This window comes from Aquarana catesbeiana, linkage group LG01 (assembly GCF_042186555.1).
Source record: "Aquarana catesbeiana isolate 2022-GZ linkage group LG01, ASM4218655v1, whole genome shotgun sequence".
In the NCBI taxonomy this organism is placed as follows: Eukaryota; Metazoa; Chordata; class Amphibia; order Anura; family Ranidae; genus Aquarana; species Aquarana catesbeiana.
In genome coordinates this window covers 867,541,575-867,563,222 of record NC_133324.1, presented here as the reverse complement: position 1 = coordinate 867,563,222, position 21,648 = coordinate 867,541,575, and the positions used below count along the sequence as shown (strand labels likewise).

The 21,648-nt window shown below is 42.1% G+C and overlaps 1 protein-coding gene across 1 annotated transcript in view; it reads right to left on the bottom strand.

Moving 5' to 3' along the window:
* Positions 1–21,648, bottom strand: part of TAPT1 (transmembrane anterior posterior transformation 1) — a 121,887-nt gene that overhangs the window by 28,532 nt on the left and 71,707 nt on the right. The window contains exons 4-8 of the mRNA XM_073609673.1: positions 11,249–11,411; positions 9,510–9,645; positions 8,598–8,695; positions 5,917–5,986; positions 2,545–2,625 (exon numbers count right to left, since the gene is read on the bottom strand). Of these exons, the coding sequence (XP_073465774.1) occupies positions 2,545–2,625; positions 5,917–5,986; positions 8,598–8,695; positions 9,510–9,645; positions 11,249–11,411 (548 nt within the window). The remainder of the gene's footprint in view (positions 1–2,544; positions 2,626–5,916; positions 5,987–8,597; positions 8,696–9,509; positions 9,646–11,248; positions 11,412–21,648) is intronic.

The window sequence follows — 21,648 nt, the reverse complement described above, 5'->3', positions numbered from 1 at the left end:
ACCTTGCAGGATCTTAAGTCTTCTTTTGCGAGGCTCGGGTAGCATTTATCTAAGCATATAGAGCCTGTGTCAAATGGATCTGATCAGTCAATCCCTGGATTCATTTAAGAACCATTTGTGGAACTAGAGACCTGGAGCTCAGAGAACTCAAACAACCGTGCCATCCACCTTGCAGACACTGGTAAAAAACTGAAGTACTTCCTGTATGGGAGGGGTTATATAGGGGATCACTTCCTGTCTAAAGACCTTTGGTGTCCATTCACTTGGAGATGGAGTATAACCCAGTAAGTAATGAATATTAGCCTAATTCTGTGTCCCATGATGTATGAAAAAGAAATACATTGTATTTGGGTACAGCGTTGCATGACTGCGCAATTGTCAGTTAAAGTGGGAGTAAACTCCCATGGTTGACATTTACCTATAGGTAAGCCTATACTAAGGCTTACCTATAGGTACAGTAAAGATCTCCTAAATGTGCACCATTTTGGAGATATTTACTTGTGAATGGGCCAATGATGTCACCGGTGCATGCACCCTGCAGGAACCGCATGCCTATGCCATTCCTTCAGAGTCCTGTGCTGTGAATCGCGGCTTTCGCGAGAATGCGCGGGAGTGACATCATCTTGGCGCAGCCAATCAGATGGCCAGAGGACGCAAACCCTGAAAGAAGACCAGGTGAAGATGGAAGCCCTGTCAGCGGCAACAGTGCTTTGCTGGAGGGCTTCATTTTAAAGGTAAGTTTCACATAACATGCTAGTAATTGATGCAATGTATACTAGCACATTATACTTTTACCTTGCAGGTTAAAAAAAAAAAAAAAAAAAACACAGGGTGTTTTACTACCACTTTAAAGTAAAGCAGTGCCGTATTGCAAAAAATGCTCTGGTCATGAAGGGGGGTAAATCTTTTGGAGGTCAGTTGGTTAAATAGGTGCATACCAGTTTTCTTTAATGGGGAATGTTGTGCAAGCACTGCAATGGAGCAATAGTACTGCACTGCTGCTAAATTGGAGGTATATCTTGCAGTACTTAATACGCTTTGGTAGCACATGTTCCATGCAGTCCACTGTGGCACAAAATCCCAAAAAGTGTCTGAACCCTTCACTTTGCATGTACATTTTTCAACTCAGAGGCTGCTGATGAAGATTTCAGACTGTTGACTTAAGTACAAGGGCAACTGCAGTGATGTGGACAAAAAACCCCACACACACTCAAAATCAGTATATTGTATATCAAGTTATTAATAACTTAAAATAATTTGGTGAAAAAAGTACTGAAGGAAAGTGGTATATGATAGCTGTCCTCTAACAAAGAACAAAGTTGAAACTACATATACCTGGGACAACCAGCACAGACAGTTTGTCAAAGCTTGGTCTCTCAAGCTTTATCCCTGGCCACACAAAAACAATCATAACACTCAAAAAAATATTCTTCACGCGACCCCCCCCCCCCCTTACACTGCATGAGTTGGGTAGCTAGTTTCCCCAATTGCAAGTTACCTGGTACGCATAGCCTTCCTATAGAGGTATATAAAAGTATGGAGAAATGCTGCTGCCCCATTGATACTTACATTTAACGAAGCCCTCCCCAACTGCAAGCTTCCAGGATCTACGTATGAGGCCACTATTGTGGCAATAACCAAGAAAGTTAAAGACCCCCCCTTCATTGGGCTCCTGTTACCTGCAGACGTCAAAATTCCTACTGAGGTCCTTGTTAACAGGCTCAATAAAGAGCTTGGTGAGAAAAGGACATAGGTCCCATATCGGGGCTCAATTGGAAAGACATCTTGCAGTACCTCCAATTGGTCTCTCTGTCCCCCTTAGATAGACTCACGCAGATATTAATCCTTCACAGAGTATACAGGACCCCTGAATTTGTGTGCGCTATTATGGTGCAAAGCACCCCGTCATGTGCTAGGTGTGGACACCCAGGATCTCTTCATCTCATGTGGCGTAGCCCCAAGTTACAGAGGTATTTGGTACTCTTAATGGGTTACTGGGGATCAACCTTGCAGCTGAACCCCTTAGACGCATTCTAGGATATATTGACTCACTCTCAATGGACTCCAATCTGTTGATTACAGTCTCCCAAGCTCTATTTGTGGAACATAGACAGGATTGCCCTTAAGTGGACCTCACTCCACCCACACTTTCTGAATGGATAGCAGATCTTAATAAATGCATTTCGTTCGAAAAGAACACTTATTTGCTCAAACGCCATGCAAAAATTTGATGAAATATGGTCACAATGGACTGAATATGTGTGTCCTAATATTATTTAGGCCTCCAGTAGCCACAGTGTATATAAGCGTGACCCTTTATTCTTGGGTCTGACATGATTTAGATTCAAGTGCACTGGAAAGCTACTTTATCTTTCATTTTTCTCTAGTTCACCTATCTTGGATATGATCACTCCTTGGTTGTATATCTGTATACCTTGTCTCCCGCACTGTGCGGCAATTTGTTTCTGTGTTGTACAATTTTCAATGAAAAGTTTCTCAACTAAAATGGGATTAAAAAACAACTACAAATAATAAGACAATGACCTGGATTCCATGAGAACTGCTCCATGTTTCGCAGACATACAATCAGTAGTAGCACATAGTTTGTGAATCTCTCTTTTATATCTGCGAGTGGAAAAAAAAGACATAATGACATGAGAAGGTGCCACCAAATAAATTAATTTTATGAGTCAATATTTCTCAAACATGATAGCTACTACTTTATTAACTGATTCGGTCAACGGACATCATTTTAATATGCAAATAGGACAGTAAACCACATTGTCTATTTCCACTTTATTGATATCTAAAAGCCAACATTTTTAACACATTTTCTTTGCTTTGGATAACATAGGATAGGTTTAAAACTGATCTTGTCTTTTTTTTTTTCCCTGTCCCATTGATGAGCTTATCTGTCATCACATCAGATTAGCAAAACAAGAGCCTGAGGGAAATCCTGTCCTATCCTGAGGGAAATCCTCTCTCCAACAAATGTTCCCGTGAGAAGATAGCCCCTCAGAGGCATCAATAAACCCTGACACTGGGGGGCACATATCCCAGGTCTAGGGAGACCTAAAAAGCTTTGTGATCAACTGTGAATGACTTCTTTGGTTTTATAAAGGCAATATTGGATGATAACCTGCCTACATAATTCCAGCCCGAAGTCACTACTGGAGAAGTCAGGAGGAAGCATTTTGGGACCTCTGCACAGATGTTCATGTAAATACATATACACACAAAATCCACAAAATTCACTGACATGACCACATGTAAACATTGCACACTGTGAATATGTATTTATCTACATTTGTAGAAAAAATTGACCCTGACATTTTGCGTATTTTTTTTTATATTGGGTGCGTCCTTCACCTACCTATCAAATTACTGCAGGTGGTCAGATAACTGCTCTGCATTCCAAGAAATCTTTAGATTTTGTATGTTCTGTACACCTTGTACTGCTCATTACTGATAAAGTTTTGGCATAGAAAATTCCCAAAACGAATGCCATAAAAATTCTATAGCACATTTAAAAAGGATAGTGCCACCCTAAACTCTCGAGTTTTAGGTGGACGCCAATTGGCTTATTACCAGATTGACTATTCGGCTCATCTCAAAGATGATAAAGATAATAGTCAGTGTGGGAAGAATTGGGCAATTCCAGCCTGGGGTGGAGGGTAGTGAGTAAGGAATGGAAAAGTGTAAATTGTAGTGTTGCTCCTACATTTTCTATTTTCAGAAAGAGAGTTTTGTTTTTTTTTTGTTTTTTTGAAACACTGAAATGTACCTTGGGTGGTATGTTTGTCTGCATATTAGTTTGGCACTTCTCTCCCTGCAATACTGGAAAAATCACATCTGCAGGGGTATCTGGGGGGGCAGAGGAATGAAGATTTCTAGGAATGGAGCAGCCACACCAGTACACAGGACAATCTTCTTTCATGTAAGTACTCAGGGCCGGATTTAAAAAAAAACAAAAAAAAAAAAACTAACCTTTGGCTTTAAAATTCATAAAATAAAGGATTTGACTGAAGGAATATACTGAAGAGTAATGAAGTGTCTAAAAATTAGTGGACCATTAGGCCAGGTGCACGAGCCATGTCCAGCTGGGAAGGGTTCAAATTGGTAAATTAACATAGTGCGAGTTGTCAAGACCTACAGACAGATCACTGGCAAATACAGCTTGGAGCCCTGGTTCACATTGCAGCGATTTGGCATGTCAAATCGGCGGCTATTGCCGGCAATGGCACCGCCCAAATCGGTGTGACACCGCACCGATTCCCAAAAGTAGTTTCTGCACTACTTTTGGCGACATCGGGGTGTGATTTCAATAGACATCTGTGCAGAAACCCACACAGATGTCTCTGAAATCGCCCCCGAAGTCGGGACTGACATGCGGGAACGAAATCAGTTCAGCCAACTTGCACAATTTCATTCCCGCTGTTAGTGTGAACCTAGGCTCAAAGCTCAGATTGTACACCACTGAGGATGTCCGCCCCCTTGTTATAGCAGTACACTGGTGTAGGCAGAAAAAAACTCCCACCTCAGCAACAAGTGGTTGGGAAAAAAAATGCCACACACTGGATCTTTAAATTCTTATTTTGAATATAGAAAAGTAACATGTAAGCAAAAGGACAAGAACCTTTTTTCATCACATCCAAACCATGAGTTATGAGCAAAAATTAGTCACGCATGGTAACTCACAGCAACTCAGCTTTCAGTTCAACAGTTACTCTGTAAGGTCTCTTGCACAATGTACTGATGTTTGAGCATCTGCTTTTTTGGATGTAATTTTGGGTATTTGCTTTGGGCGTACTCACGCATTTTTATGTGCGCACAATATATTCCTAGGGAAAATCAATTAATATTTATGCTCAAAAATACTGACCAGAAACTGATTTTTTTAATATATTTTTTTTTAATTTAAGAATACGCAGAACTTCTTTACATGCCTGTGTGAATATGACACATTGTAAACAATGGGCTGCCTTTTAGATCAGTAAAAAACAAAAACAAAAAAAACCCCCACTGTACTGAGCTTTTTCAAGCTGCAGTGTCTTAATTTTGACATTTGGTCCCTTGCACATCATGGTCAGCACTTTGTTAACTATATGCAACATCAGGGACATCGTATAAGCTTTATACATATGACACCCTGGTTTACCATGAACAGGGATCTGTGCTGCAAGGCAGCAGTGCTAATCAGTGTGCTCAAATAATGGTCTGACAAATGATAACCATACTGCAAACACCCATGTACATTTTAAAAGAAGTTTACCTTTAAAATAAATAAATAAAATAATAAATGCACATTTTTTGCAGGTAAAAAAATGTGTATTCAGTGCTTTTTTTTTGTATTTTTCTTTAGGAGTCTGGAAAGCATTGCATACAGTGCCATAGAGGACTCCTGCAGACTGTCAGCTCATACATCGTACAGGCAGGCAGTGTCACGATGACAGGAAGAATCAATGAACTATCAGAGCGCTCAACAGTGCCGTTGTAGTTCATTAAGAATTATAAGTCGACAGCTGCAAAGGATGTTGGTACTTGTTCATTCATTCACAGAACTCTGTGACTGAATAAGCACCTGTGTGGGCGGATCCTCACGCGTTTGCACTTTTAAAAAAGTGACAACTGGTACAGGGAACTTCTCCCCATACTGCTGTTACACCAGGTGCTTGGATCCCCTAGTGGCTGCAGGAGTGGGAACATGTTACATGTTCCACCCTGATAAAACGGATGGAATATGTAACATGTTCCCGAAGGTAAACTTATCCTTTAAATAACAGGTAAGATTAGAAACCACCATGTTACAGATACTGATAGACAGGTGCAGATGCACTGACCGCACTTACTACCGAGGTCACACCAATTAGTGTTTAGCAAACATGGTATACAAAGAAAGGGAAAAATTATACATACCACTGTTTGACATTTGGAAGAGATTGTTCTTTTCAAATTTCTTGAACACACTCCCCTTTATCTCTACAAACTGAAATTGAAAATACACAAAATGGTCAATATTTTGAGTAGGACAGCACCAGAGAGACCGAAAATCAGTCAGAAACCTCAGACTTAATGTAGTTACTTGGGCAGGAGGACCGCCAGCATTTGGGGTCTGAAAAATTACAACTACACATGTGCAGCTTTTTTTTTTTTTCATAGATTTCAAATAAACTGCATATTTATATACAAGTAATCGTTTTCTTTACTGCAACAGGTTTTTAAATATATCCTATCTCCAGAATACAAGAAACAAACATTAAAGTAAAGGGGAGTATACTGAACAGATCGGCCACTGTCCATTAGAAACATTGGAAAAAAAACACCTTAGTGCATGGATTGCACAGGAAACCCCTCATGGATTATAGAGCACACTAAAATATATATATAATATATATATATATATATATATATATATATATATATATATATATATATATATATATATATATATATATATATATATATAAAGCATATTTATGTATGGGCAGCTTTTTCTCATGCCATATTCCTGCTTGTGAAGGTTATTCAGATGCAATGCATTTAAATGTATGCACGTGTTTTCTCTGTACATATTATTGTTCCAATGTTTTTATGACACTGATGTACCAATAAAATATGCTTTTACTATATATAATAGTCTGCTCAATAGTCAATGAGGGGTTTCCTGTTCAATCCATGCACTAAGATGTTTTTTCCTATCTCCAGAATACACTTCATAGCAGAAAAACAGACAATATACATATATAGAGAACAAAGGAGAGGAAACTAACAAAATCATTTTGGTTCCTTACTAGACATTCACATACATGCAGAGAATTAATCCAGTTAGCTTCTCATAAGTTCAACCTCCACATGTATTTAGGCTGGATCTTTTAACACGTTCCAGCAGCTGCAGCCTCTCTACCTCTTCCCCCCCCCCCCCCATGACATCGAGCGGGGATCTTCTCCCCATATCAGCTGACAATATTTAAAACTAACGTTCCACCCACACGTCTGCATCATTCATTCACAGTTGGTGTGAATGCACAAACTACAACTACCATCAGCCATTGCGGCTGATGATTGGTAGTTCTGAATGAACTGAGAGGTTGCTGATGGAGGTTGTCTCGTAGGTTCATTCACAATTCCTTCAGCTTTGTAAATAGTCAGCCCATATGGAGGTACGGGCCGAAAGCTGCAGGGCTGGTCTGCAGGAGGTTAGCATTGCACTCCTGATCCACTGATCATGGGCGCATTAACACAGGGTCACAGTCAGCTATTGTGTTCTGCTGGTAAGAAGCCTTCCCAGCCAGCAGAACACAAGGATTACGGCTAGCGGTCATAGCCGCCGGCAGTAATCGCATGCAAAAAAAAATCCAACAGGCTGGTTGTACCCAAGCTGATCGATGAATGGTCCTTGCTGAACTAGCCGAGATTAGGTCCATCTATGGCCGAGTTAAAGCGGTTGTATACCCGCAAATTTTTTTTTTTTTTTTAACCCTGTAAAGCAAAAGGCATAATGAGCTAGTATGCACCGCATACTAGCTCATTATGAAATACTTACCTTAGAACGAGGCGTCAGTATCTTACCTGGTCCACGCCGAGGGAGCTGTCATGTTGCCTCGGCGTGTCTTCCGGGTATCGCGGTTCCAGCGCTGTGAGTGGCTGGAGCCGCGATGTCATCACTCCCACGCATGCGCGCGGGAGATTTCTTACTCGGCAAGGTCCGGCAGCTGCCGGGCTTCAGCTGAGAATCCCCTGTGCGCATGCGTCGCTGCAGTCAGCGGCGCATAGCAAGGGGAATATCTCCTAAACCATAAAGGTTTAGGAGATATTTTTTTTACCTACAAGTAAGCCTTATTATAGGCTTACCTGTAGGTAAAAGTAAAAAAAAAGACTATACAACCGCTTTAAGCTTGCACCGGGAACTTGTTTTCAGCAGATCAGCGAGGGATTTCCATGAGCGCTCGGTCTGCTGATAATATGGCTGTCAAACAGCTGCCAAGTGAGTGGAGAAACAAGGCAGACAATAGCACCAATGATCAGATATGGGGGATAGAAGTAAAGCAGGAGGGATGACAATACACCGCCGCCCAGGGAGGAGTAAAAGCACGAGTTAAAGTTGAATTCCAGTTTGCAGCAGTCTATATTTTTAGACCTCCCTGTCCCACCGAGACATCTCTTTCTCATGCAGATGAAACTGGCTCTATAGAAGCTATGTGCACTATCGAAGATGCAGTAGCAGTGACTGATGGCCTGGGGACATGTCTATGACAGTCAGTGAGTCCTGTATGATGTTGGGTGTCTGTAGACAGAAAGCAAACCTGCTGCAAAGCCCTTGAATAAAAATTTAGAGGCCACACAGTAGAAAGCGCAGAAGAAAAAGTGTATAATCGGACTTTACTGACATGACAGGCTTCTGGGTTTGCAATACATTCGGATGTGGCAGTGAGTGTGATCATATGACAATCTACAGAGGGGGAGAAAATGAAGGAGCAACAAAGTTTTAATCCCTCTCCCCTCTGTCCAAAAGTAAAAATAAAGTTTTGCCTTTAGTTATACTTTTAAAGTTCCACTTTAATAACTGCTTCAGCATCCACCTCACTCAAAACACTTACATTGTTGGACATCATAATGGTAAGCAGCGACTTGTTGTGAGAGTTGAAGGCCACATTGAGAGTGGTGGCTTGCACTAGTATTAGGATTGCATGTAAAACTATGAACGGAGAGGTTAAGGAAAGTATCAACGTACATTACACCACAAAATTGTAAAGAAAAATGTAAACACCTTTGCCGTTTCCTGTGCTTACACTGAAAAGGGAAATTCTTGTCAGTGATGGTTTACGGTTAGATATTTTGGCAAAAAAACGCAGATTTATAAATGACAGGTGTTAAAACAATGAAAAGATTAAATCAAATGCACCATGCTAATGAGTATAACTAAATCAGAATAAACAGATGCTGTGAATATACAGGACTGTCAGTGTCTGAAATCATTTCCACATTCAATGCAAAAAATAAATATATACAAATATAAGTATGTATAAAAAAATGTATATATAAATATATACATGATATGCATTTTTTTTTTTTTTTTTTACTGTCGGCGCTTTTGTTTACATTCTGCTGTCAGCAGGGAATCCCCACTGACGGCAGGAACGAGCCATCGCTGTCAGGATGCCGGCTCTTTAACAACCATCAGCCCTGAGCTGAATGATCTCATTTAGCATCAGTAAGAATACAACTGCTAAATGTTTCATGTCCGGAAGGTTCAGTATGCATTAAAATAATGTGCAGAAACACACATTAAATACCACAAAATAAGATCAATGAACTCATGTGGTATCTGATATGCATTTTTTGCGTGAATTGCATGTTCCTGAGTTAAATACTTTATTTTAATCCAATACTCATTGAGTATGTAATGCTTAGTGAATGGAGCCCATAGTCTGTTACCACACTACAAAACAGCCCAAATTATTCAAAGCAACATTCAATGTTTTGAAATGTGTGACTGCACTAAAGGATACAGACATACAACACGGCCATGAAGAAATGAGGGATGACACCGAGATGTGCCCTCTTCCTCTCCTTGGGCTCAGTAGCTGTCCAGTACAAAGCATCCAAAATGTCTTGTCCAAAAGAAGAAAAAAGGCGATCTGCAACCTGGAATAAAGACAGAGCACTATCTGTGAATACTGATGATAACTATGATTGGAGCAGAAATAGGAAATGTGTACCTATGAAGACTAACCGGATCAGACCACCTAAATATTTGATTTTAAAATTTTACAGCAGGTAAAATAAGTATTTTTCTAAAAGGTGCCATTGACATAAAATGTTCACCACATGTCAGTAACAACCCATGCAATTCATACATACAAGAAAAACAAAACAAGTTCAGAAATTAGGTTATGTGTAATATAATGGATTTGGGTTACCAGAGCTTCTCTCTACTTACTCACCGACCTGATGTCTACATCATTAATTAACTGTTTGCACTGCCCCAATTGGCTGCATCCAATCCAGGCGATTGTGGCAGCGGCAACAGGACCTTCTATCAGCAGCTCTGAGATTACTATTAGCTGGCTCCCAAACATAGTGGTAATGGTGGGATATGTGGCCATTATCAGAGCACACTCAATAAAACTAGCTGATCAATAGCTTTGCCTACAGAGATCCTGTCCTTGAAAAGACACCACTAGTCCTACCACTGTTAAAGTAACAGCATCAGAGCTGCTGATCGGTGTTTAATCACGGTTACGTGATCGTTTACGTTTTTGGGGTTTTATTCCACATCAATAGGTGAACATGCTGCTTCTTTTTGGCTGCATCTTAGCACTAGCTTAGGCTTTAGCTGCGCTTTTCCATGTCACAGAGTGTACTAAAATAGGTTAAAGTAATAAAGGAATTTTTTTTTTTTTTTTTTAAACAAGCATGTTATACTTGCCTGCTCTGTGCAGTGGTTTTGACCAGAGCAACCCCGATCCTCCTCTTCTCGGGTCCTCTGCCGATGCTCTGGGCTCCTCCCCCATTGAGTGCCCCTATAGCAAGCCACTTGATTTGGGTGCACGCTTGCTCCAGAGACCCACTTAGTATGTCCACTGACACACAGAACAGGGGTCAGACCTGCCTCCCAATCCCTCCTCATTGGCTGCTGCTATCTATGTCTGGGCCAATAAGGAGGGAGAGAACCAAGAAAGCAGCTGCTCTCCTGGACATCGCTGAATCGGGCTCAGGCAAGTATAAAGGGGACTTGGGGGAACTGAACACAGAAGGTTTTTTTACCTTCACACATAAAATGCATAAAAGGTAAAAAAAAACATCAGCCATTAGAGCCACTTTAATACCCTGTAATTGCACCTAGCGTCCCAAAAAATCCTAGAGGGTGCCAGGAATGACTAGCAATCTTCCCATTTCGTTGCAGAATGTGGCAGGGCTAAACCAAAGGACCACACCTACTCTTTTACTAGGACTGCAGGATGATTGCACATTTCATGTTGTCCTCGACAAACAAAAAACAAGTTTGGTTGCCTCTGTAATGCAACCTGCTTTAGAGACTGTATTAAAAGATTTAAATTATTTGGCAAAATTAAATAATAAAAAAAAAAAAAAACCACAGATGAACTTGCCAATATGCTGCACAGTACACATGATAAACACACCAGCTTCTAAACATAAAAAGGTACCCTTGAAGTGATAAGCTTCAACAGCAATATTTTATACAACACTGCTGACAATGGAAATAAGATAATAAACCAGTACCTACCTCAAGCATATTGTAGATAATATAAAGCTTGATGACGGACTGTCCTCTGATGAGGTGGTACATCATGGAGTAGTCCACATAGTGCATCATGAAGTAACATATCACTAGTATCACTCCCTTGAATATGTCACAGACCTGAGCTGGCTGCAGCAACCGACCATCACTGGAAAGGCAAGAATTCACAACCTTAGTCAAAATGTTAGTAAATGATGATTAACTAAATGTAAATAGGCAGCAAAACACATGGACTACACAGTACAACTACTTTAAAGGGGTTGTAAACCTTTGTGTTTTTTCACCTTAATGCATCCTATGCATTAAGGTGAAAAAACACCTGGCAGTGACCGGCCCCCCAGCCCCCTCCCGTTTTACTTACCTGAACCCTCGAACTTGACCGAGGGACTCGGATCTTGATTGGATAGATTCATAGCCGCGCAGCCATTGGCTCCCGTTGCTGTCAATCAATCCAATGACGTGAGTGCCGGGGGGCGGGGCGAGTCCTGCATTCGGCCTCTATGGATGCCGAATGTTGGACTCGGGAGCGCGCTCACAAGGTAACCCCCTCGGGAGAGCGCTTTTCCTAGGGGGTTATATAATGTGGGGAGGAGCCGCGAGAGCCGCCAGGGGACCCCAGAAGAGCAGGTTCGGGGCCACTCTGTGCAAAACGAGCCAAACAGTGGGGGTAAGTATGATAAGTTATTTATTTACCTTTACAATCACTTTAATAAAAAAAAAAAAAAATAAACTGACAAGGGTTATAACTAGAGGTCGACCGATATGGGTTTTTCTCTGGCCGATGCCGATGCCGATATTTAGAAATCGCGGTGGCCGATATGTGATGCCGATTTTTTTGGGCCGATATATTTGGCCGATTTTTTTTTTTTCCCTTTCTTTTTTTCCTTCATCTCATAAAATCTAACAGTTAGACCCCTTTCACACTGGGGTGTTTTTCAGGCGCTTTTGGGCTAAAAATAGCACCTGTAAAGTGCCTGTAAAACGGCTCCCCTGCAGTCTCAGTGTGATATCCCGAGTGCTTTCACACTGAGGCGATGCGCTGGCAGGATGTAAAAAAAAGTCCTGCAAACGGCATCTTTGGAGCGGTGTATACTGCTGCTCCACCACTCCTGCCCATTGAAATAAATGCGCACCGCTACCGAAGCGCCTGCAAAGCGTTTTGGCAGCGGTGCTTCAGGGGCGCATTTAACCCCTTCCTCGGCCGCTAGCTGGGTTATAAGCGCCCCGCTAGCAGCCGAATAGCGCCTCTAAAATGACGGTAAAGCGCCGCTAAAACTAGCAGCGTTTTACCATCAACGCCTGCCCGCTCCAGTGTGAAAGCAGCCTTAAGTAATACAGAAATTTTTTTTCATTTAAACATTAAACAAAACAAACCTCCAATCAGTTCACTTGTATGTATAATTTAGAAAAAAAACCTAAAAAAAAAAAAAAAAAAAAAAAACCCTATCTTAAATAATAAATACACAAAAACAGGTAATCAAAACTTTTGGACGAAAAAAAATGGGCTAACTTTACTGCTTATTTTTTTTTTTTTTAATTCATTACTGTATTTTTTTTTTTTAAATTGCGTTTGAAAGACCGCTGCGCAAATACCGTGTGACATAAAATATTGCAACAATCACCATTTTATTCCCTAGGGTCTCTGCTAAAAAAATATATATAATGTTTGGGGGTTCTAAGTGATTTTCTAGCAGAAAATACAGGATTTTTACTTGTAAGCAACAAGTGTCAGAAAAGATTTAGTCTTTAAATGGTTAAACTGAAAACTTCTACACACAGAGTTCAGTCTATTGATAAAAAGAACCTGAAAGAGATACAATGTATCTTCTTATCAGACTTGGCAGGCTGCCCAGAGGAGGGGAGAATCCTCTCCACAGATAACTTAGGGAAACTTGCATTAACTTCTATTACAGAAGTCATTTGCAAGTCACGGCTGAAGTTATAATCGGCCTTTTTTATCAGCACAATCGGCCGATGCCGATTAAGTAAAAAACGCCAAATATCGGCCGATATATCGGCCGGCCGATATATCGGTCGACCTCTAGTTATAACACACTTTCACTCTATCCAAAATGGGTTTGGTTCCCATGAGAAACTTCTTTGATTTGTTTTCAGTCATCTGGCTTGAATGGATAAATACAGGTTGATGCGCCCATAGTGCAGACAGCAAGACTGGGAACCACTTTGATCTGTCCCAACATTCCTAGGGAAAGAAGAAGAATAGCACTGTATTCAATCCCTAGGACCGCTCTACTGGGTTGTGTGGACTGTGCTATGGTATCACCCACAAAGGTAAGTGCAGCGGGGACCTTTACACAGTCACTCTTCTAAGTGATCTTCAGAGCTAGTTTTGGGCTGGGCCTGGTTGCTGACACATTTGGAAGAGTAGGAGAGGGAGAGAATGGAGAGGGTTCTAGGATTACAAGGTCAATATAGTTACAGTTGGACATTTTATAATAGTGGTTGTAAAAGCAGAAGGTTTTTTTTTTTTTTACCTTAATGCATTCTCTGCATTAAAAGGTAAAAGAACAACAAAAACACCTTCTGTGTTTAGCCCCCCCCCCTCTAGATTTACCTGAACCTGATCTAGATCCAGTGATGTGCACAAGAGCAGTGGCTCACTCTACTCTCACCCTCCTCATTGGCTCAGAGACAGCAGTGGGAGCTATTGGCTGCTGTCAATCACAGCCAGTGAAAAGGGATTGGAGGGCGGGGGTGGGGCCAAGCCACGCTCCGTGTGTCAATGGACATACAGAGTGGGGTTTGGGAGCAAGCACACATGAGTACCTCTGGAGCAAGCAGCTTGCTAAGGGGGCACTCAGTGGGGGGTTAGGGGAAGGAGCCAGGAGTGCTGCTGGGGGACCCGAGAAAAGCAGGATAGGGGCTTCTCTGTACAAAACCATTGCACATAACAGGTAAATATAACATGTTTGTTATTTTCATAAATAAAAAAAAATATATCAAGATGGTTCATGCAGACTAAAGGGCTACTGTTAAAGCTGAAATGCATGTAAATAGAAAAAAAAAAAAACACCCGCAGAGAAAAGTTGTAAAATATCTTCCATCTGCCAGCTTTGCCACTAAAGTGGGAGATATTGCAGCCCCTCTTTGCAAAGTCTTGGGATACCCAGGATCTGTCTGGAGGGTCACGGAGACACCCTTTCCTAGCTGCCACGTTTTTTTTTCTCTCACCTTTCTCCAAAAGGTTTTTGTTTTGTTTTTTACAGAAAAAAAAAGCAGCTTTTATACATGGAAGTAGGGGGCTGGACCACATACAGCCTGGTCATTACCCATTGTGCAAACCGACAGGGCTCTGATTTTTCCAAACTGCTCCTCCTCCTGATCCTAGTCAGAGGCCTACTGTGCAGACAATTGGAGAAGGCCAACTTCAATACAGATCCAGGTACAGTGAAACCTTCCTTTGAGAGTAACTTGGTTAGAGAGCGTTTTGCAAGACAAGCAAAATTTTGAAATACATTTTGACTTGATATAGAAGTAGTGTCATGTCACAACTGAGTATAAAAGAGAAGAGAAGCGTCTCTAAGTGTAGCAATATGGTTACATTTAATGAAGGTACAACATTTAGCAACTAACATGGTTGATGATTAAAACAGGCACATCTAAGTATGCAGGCATCCGGGGTAAAGCTGTCCACATAGACCATCCTCCTCACCGTCATTGACATCATTTCTTCCACGCTGCGCTCCATAATCGCTTTAAGCCCCACTTTCAAATTGCTCTACTGCAGAGTAGTCTTCCCGGTCACGATTGCAGACTGACAGCGGTGAGAGCCGGAGGTGTGGAGGACGCTCTATGTGGACAGCTTTACTCCGGATGCCTGCATACTTTAGACGAGCCTGTTTCAACCCCTTCCCGACGAGCGTACGCAGATGTGCGGCCTCGGCTTTCGGGGGTTATACCAGGATGATGCCCGCAGCTGCAGGCATCATCCCAGTACTGTTTTTTAGAGCCGGCAATTGGCTTTCCTGGTATAACAACCGATGCGGCTAAAAGCCGCTCAGCTGTTATACCAGTGGAGCGGGAGGTGACATCCCCCACTCCCACCGCCCTTACCAGGCCTCCCGTTCCATCGGGAGGCCCGATGACCAATCGGACGCTGGAAAGAAGCCGTGAGCGGCTTCCTTCCAGCCTCCTAATCGTAAACACGGAAGCGACCTCATGACGTCACTTCCCGTTTACTTGGCTGTCAATGGCGCCGGTTTAAAAAAAATATACAGTATTCAGAATCGCTGTTTTCGGCGATCTGAATATTTTGAAGTGCAAAGGAGGGATGGGGGTCTTTTAGACCCCCATCCCTCCATAAAGAGTACCTGTCATCACCTATTACTGTCACAAGGGATGTTTACATTCCTTGTGACAGTAATAAAAGTTATCAAAAATAAGTTATCAAAAACTTTTTTTTTTTAAAACACAATTTATAAATATAAAAATAAATAAGAAAAAAAAAAGATTAAAGCGCCCCCGTCCCCGCGAGCTTGCGCAGCAAAGAAAAGGCATAAGGAAGTCGCGCCTGCATAAGTAAATGGTGTTTAAATCACACATGTATGGCATCGCCGCGATCGTCAGAACGAGAGCAATAATTCTAGCACTAGACCTCCTCTGTAACTCTAACCTGGTAACCGTAAAAAAAATGTAAAGCATCGCCTATGGAGATTTTTAGGTACCGTAGTTTGTCGCCATTCCACGAGTGCATGCAACTATAAAAGCGTGACATGTTTGGTATCTATTTACTCGGCGTAACCTCATCTTTCACATTATACAAAAAAAATTGGGCTAACTTTAATGTTTGTTTTTTTTTTAAATTCATGAAAGTGTCCCTTTTCCCAAAAAGTTGCGTTTAAAACACAGCTGCACAAATACCATGTGACATAAAATATTGCAGCAATCGCCATTTAATTCTCTAGATTCTCTGTTAAAAAATATATATATAATGTTTGGGGGCTCTAAGTAATTTTCTAGCAACAAAAACGGATTTTAACTTGCAAACACCACATTTCAAAAATAGGCTTAGTCATGAAAGGGTTAATCATGAACTATGTGAGTTACTAAATGTTGTACCTTCATTAAATGTAACCATATTGCTACACTTAAAAGGAGTCTCTCTTCTCGTTTATACCGTGTAGCTCCTGCTGGATTTTGCTTCTAATCCCCTTGTGGAGGCTTCAATTTGTGGATTTTATGGTTAAGGACATGTTATAGTTATGTACATTTTATGGTTACACAACCACAACGCTATAATCTTTTATATGGACTATAAACTGAAAGATTTATGAATAAATGGTTGCGGAATGAATCATCTGAGTTTCCATCATTTCTTATGGGGAAATTCGCCTTGATATACAAGTGCTTTGGATTACAAGCATGTTTCTGGAACGAATTATGCTCGCAATCCAACGTTTTACTGTACTTTAGTTTTATCTAAAAATACTATTAATTAAAAAATTGTAACTGAATAAAACTATATTTGTTATATACACATCTTTGAATATGGGTAAAAACAAAATACAAAGTTTCCATCAGCTTCATTCATGTACATTACCTGTCACAGAGCCAGGCAGCAGCACAGCAATACACCAGCTGATAACACTCAGGCTGGGTTCACACTAGTGCGACAAATGCTCGGACATTGGGAGTTCATGACGTGTGAAAATCAATTTCCCTATGGGAGCCGTCCTAACTGGTCCAACACAAGTCGGTCCACCTTTGAAAATGTTCCCTGTACTACTTTGGTCCGACTTTGATCCTACTTCAGCCCATTGACTATCAATGAAGTCGGCTCAAAGTCGGACTGCCGTCTCGCATGATCCGACATTGGCATGCAACTTGTGCACAGATGATCTTGAGGGGGAACGCTGCGCCAAATTTTAAATAAAAAACCAGCATGGGTTCCCCACCAGACCCTTATCCGAGCACGCAGCCTGGCCGGTCAGGAAAGGGGGTGGGGACGAGCGAGTGCCCCCCCCCCCCGAACCGTACCAGGCCGCATGCCCTCAACGTGGGGGGTTGGGTGCTTTGGAGCAGGGGGGCGCCCTGCCCCCCCCAACCCCAAAGCACCTTGTCCCCATGTTGATGAGGACAAGGGCCTCTTCCCGACAACCTTGGCCGTTGGTTGTCGGGGTCCGCGGGCAGGGGGCTTATAAGAATCCGGGAGCCCCCTTTAATAAGGGGGGCCCCAGATCCCGCCCCCCCCAACCTATGTGAAGGAGTATGGGGTACATCGTACCCCTACCCATTCACCTAGGAAAAAAGTGTCAATAAAAAAAAAAAACACACAAGACAGGTTTTTAAAGTAATTTTTTAGGCAGCTCCGGGGGTCTTCTTCTGACTTCGGGGGTCTCTTCCTTCTTCTCCGCGCTCTCCGGTTCTTCTGCCGGGCTCCTCCGTTATCTTCTGCTCTTTTGCCCGCTCTTTTGCTAGCGGTGGCCCGGTCTTCTCCGCAGTCTTCTTCCCTCTTCTTTTCTTCCGATGTTGACACAACATTCTCTTCCGCTGTAATGCGGTGTGCGTGCTGTGCAACGACTTATATAGGCATGGGGCGTGGTCACCGGGTGATGTAATACGGTGACTCCGCCCCTTATGACATCACCGTCCCATTATGCCCCGGGTGGTGACGTCATAAGGGGCATAGTCAACGGATGACATCACCTGGTGACCACGCCCCATGCCTATATAAGCCCTTGCACAGCACGCACACCGCATTACAGCGGGAGAGAGCATCGTGTCATCAATAGAAGAGGGAAGAAGACAGTGGAGAAGACCAGACCACCGCTAGCAAAAGAGCGGACAAAAAAAGCAGAAGAGAGCGGGAGAAGAGGCTGGAGAGCGGGAGAAGAGGCCGGAGAGCAGGAGAAGAACCGGAGAGCGTGGAGAAAAAGGAAGAAACCCCCGAAGTGGGAAGACGACCCCAAGACCATGCGTGCTTGGATAAGGGTCTGGTATGGACTTTGGGGGGGACCCCCACGCCATTTTTTTTGGCGTAGGGGATGCCCCTTAAAATCCATACCAGACCGAAGGGCCTGGTATGCTCTTGGAGGGGGAACCCATGCCGGTTTTTTATTTAAAATTTGGTGTGGAGTTCCCCCTCAAGATTCATACCAAGCACAGTGCCTGGCATTGGCGTGGATCCAAGTCGGATTCCCGTTCATTGAAAGTCGGACGCATGCCGGCTTCAAGTCGCAGGGCAAAGTCGGATCCAAAGTAGGATGGCTGTCGTGTCGCACCAGTGTGAACCCGGCCCCAAGCATCCACACCCAGTCTAGCAGGTGTCAGGTAGTGTGGCACACCAAACAATAAGTGCATGGATGAAAATTTGCATCATGCATCACATATCTTTAAAAGCAGTAAATGTTTAGGCAGTAAAAATACTTTTACTATACAAGCACTAAAATACAAGCAGGTCATCTGCCCAGAGGACCATGTATGATCAGGCCACCAAAAAAAAAAAAAAAAAATGTAGCTTTAGCTGCCTGAATGGCCAACACAAAACCCTGACCTCCAACAAACCTTTCCTGCTCACCAAGAGACGGAATTGTACAAATACTTGCATTTCCTACATAATTGTTTTAATCTTGCACCTTAATCTGCTATGGTACTATTATTGAAAAATAAAGTACAACTTCACTAGAAATCAGTTTTTCTCATTCTTATCTGTGTCCTCACTGGGGTGATCTCTGTTCAATATTGTTCCATAGCTTGAAGTGGGAGGAAATCTCCACATTTAAGCTAAAATAGTACCATTGACAGTTATCACCGGGAAAGCCCCGCCCCCCAAGGGAAAGTTCTATTCCTCCTGTCCCATGACAGCGGTCACTGGTGAGATTTTCTGCCAATCACACTGTCTCTCTTCTAGCCCTTTCCCATTCTATTAAGAAAGAAAAAAGAGAAAAAAAAAAAAAAAAACACAACTATTTTCAAATGTAGGTCCGGCACAAAAAATCAGAGCCACAAAGTACGATTCTTACAAACAAAAAGAGAAGTGTTCATGATTGGTTCCACTCCCCTTCCCAACCCATGAGTCTCTTATTGGTCATTAATTCTGTTTATTACATTAAAAGAGAAATTCAAGATGTTGAATATTTTAGGGATGAACCGTCACAGGATTTTTATCAGTGAGTACCGATACTTTCAGTCAAGTACTAGCCGATACCGCATACCAATACTTTTGCAGGTGTGATTTGAGCCCATACAAAATGAATGGGCTCAAATCACACTGCAAAGAATCACATGTAATTTGAACAAGAATGCGGTGCGTTTCCTGTCTGAATCCCCACCGCTTCTGAACCCAGACTGAAATCACTATTGCAAGCCTGGGTTCACACATAAGCGGTACGGGAAACCGAATGCGATTCAGACAGGAATTGCACCGCATTTCTGGTCAAATCACATGGGATTCTTTGCAGTGCAATTTGAACTCATTCTGTATGGGCTCAAATCACACTGCAAAAGGTATCAGTTTGAGGTATCAGAGCATTTTCACAAATACCGATGAAAATACTCTGTGTATTGGCACAGATACCAGTATGGACGCAACCCTTGTGTATTTTACGGAATTCCATTGGTCCAGCTTGGAGCAATGTAACTATGTATATACCATACCTGGCCAATCCCCTTGGAAGCTGGAAATCACTGATGTAGACGCTGCCTCACCACTACTCCAGTGATCTCCACTCACATCTGGGACAGCTGCTCAGCACGGAACCCAGAAGCAAGTGGAGGTCACTGGAGTAGTAGTGTTTACTTTATTGATTTCCAGCTTCCAGGGTCATCAGTCAGGTATGGTATATACAGAATTATACTGGTCCAAGTTGGACCAATGTAACAAAGTAAAAATATACAATTCCTGGAAGTTATCTTTAGGTAAACAGAGCCTTGGGAAGTAGCTTTTCCAGATTTGAATAGAACAGGGAAGAATTTGGATTCCTGTTTTACCAAAATATGGTGCTCGGTTAGAGATTTCTCCTCACTTAGGCTGCATTTACACCTGAGCATTTCAAAGTTGTGCGTTTTTACCGCATTTTTTGCCACATTTTTGCTGTCATTTTGTACAGGTCAAAAGGTCACAAATGTAAAAAGCAGAAAACCGCCTGTAATCTGCCCCAAAGCAGCTCATGTTCTTTTTTGAGCTTAAGGCATTTATTAGGCGGTTCTGCTTCAGGGGACAAAACGCTCATTGAAATGAATTGGATTTTGCTTGTTGGGCATTTTTTCAGGCTTTTTATGAGCTGAAAACGCTCAGGTGTGAATGCAGCCTTATAGGCTCATTTGTAGTGGACAGCAGATAGTGCTATCTGTTCTCCGTAATACTTTTCAGTACTACTGCTGTATGCAGGCTGAAGTATTCTACGGAGCTCTGCCTGCTTAACAATGACTGAATAAATGTTAGGTATGCACCATTTGGGACAGGGTTTCTCAACCAGGGTTCCTCCAATGGTTGCTAGGGGTTCCTTGAGCAATGACCAATTTTTCCCTCTCAGATAAGTTCCCAGTGACACCAATGATCTTTTTAGCTATCTGTAGGGGGGAAATTCTTCCCCAAGACCATAAATGAAAGGAGCACTCTTCCACTGACCATTACACCAATGTATCATGAGTTGTAGATATAGCCAATTTTAACAGTGGTTCCCTGAGGCCGAAAGGTTTTTTGAAGGGTTCCTCTGTGTTGAAATGGTTGAGAAAGTCCGATTTAGGCTTTTTATCAGATTAAAAATGTCCCGCTGAACAGTTTTACATTGCTGTATCTTCTGTGGTCTCTTCCATCTTGTATAAAACCTATACTAGTGCTCCTTGGGTAGAAACTTTGGAAATAAAATTGCTATTTTAAAACTGTCCTGATATCTGGATGTTGTATTAATGGATGCAGAAATTACCACAAAAGTGTTTACAAAAAAAAAATTTGCAGCAAAGATACATTTATCCTCTCACATTATATCTTATAATATTGTAACTTATTTGTGATTTGGAAGGAATAACCTATGAGCCTCTCAGGATCCTAGGTTTCCCTCTGCAGATGCCTGTATGGATCCTTGAAAAGCCTTCCCTGCACTTCCTTTAGCCTTTCCTCCCCATGTTGCGGTGATACTTCACGCCGTACATCACTATGATAATTCAGCCGCTTAAGCAGGCTGGGACTTTTCTCCGGCAGTGGTGAAATATTACCGCGATGCACGCAAAAAAAAGGTGAACAATGATAATGCAGACATTAACACAGTTTATTATACAGACATAAATCTAAAGCTTTCAGAAAATGTGAATACAGCTTCAAAGATAGTGAGATAGAGCCATCTAGTGTTCTTCTTTGAAAACACATTTGACCAAAAACGAAGACTTCATTCGATTGGGAACGTCAATTTAAACATTCAGGCCCC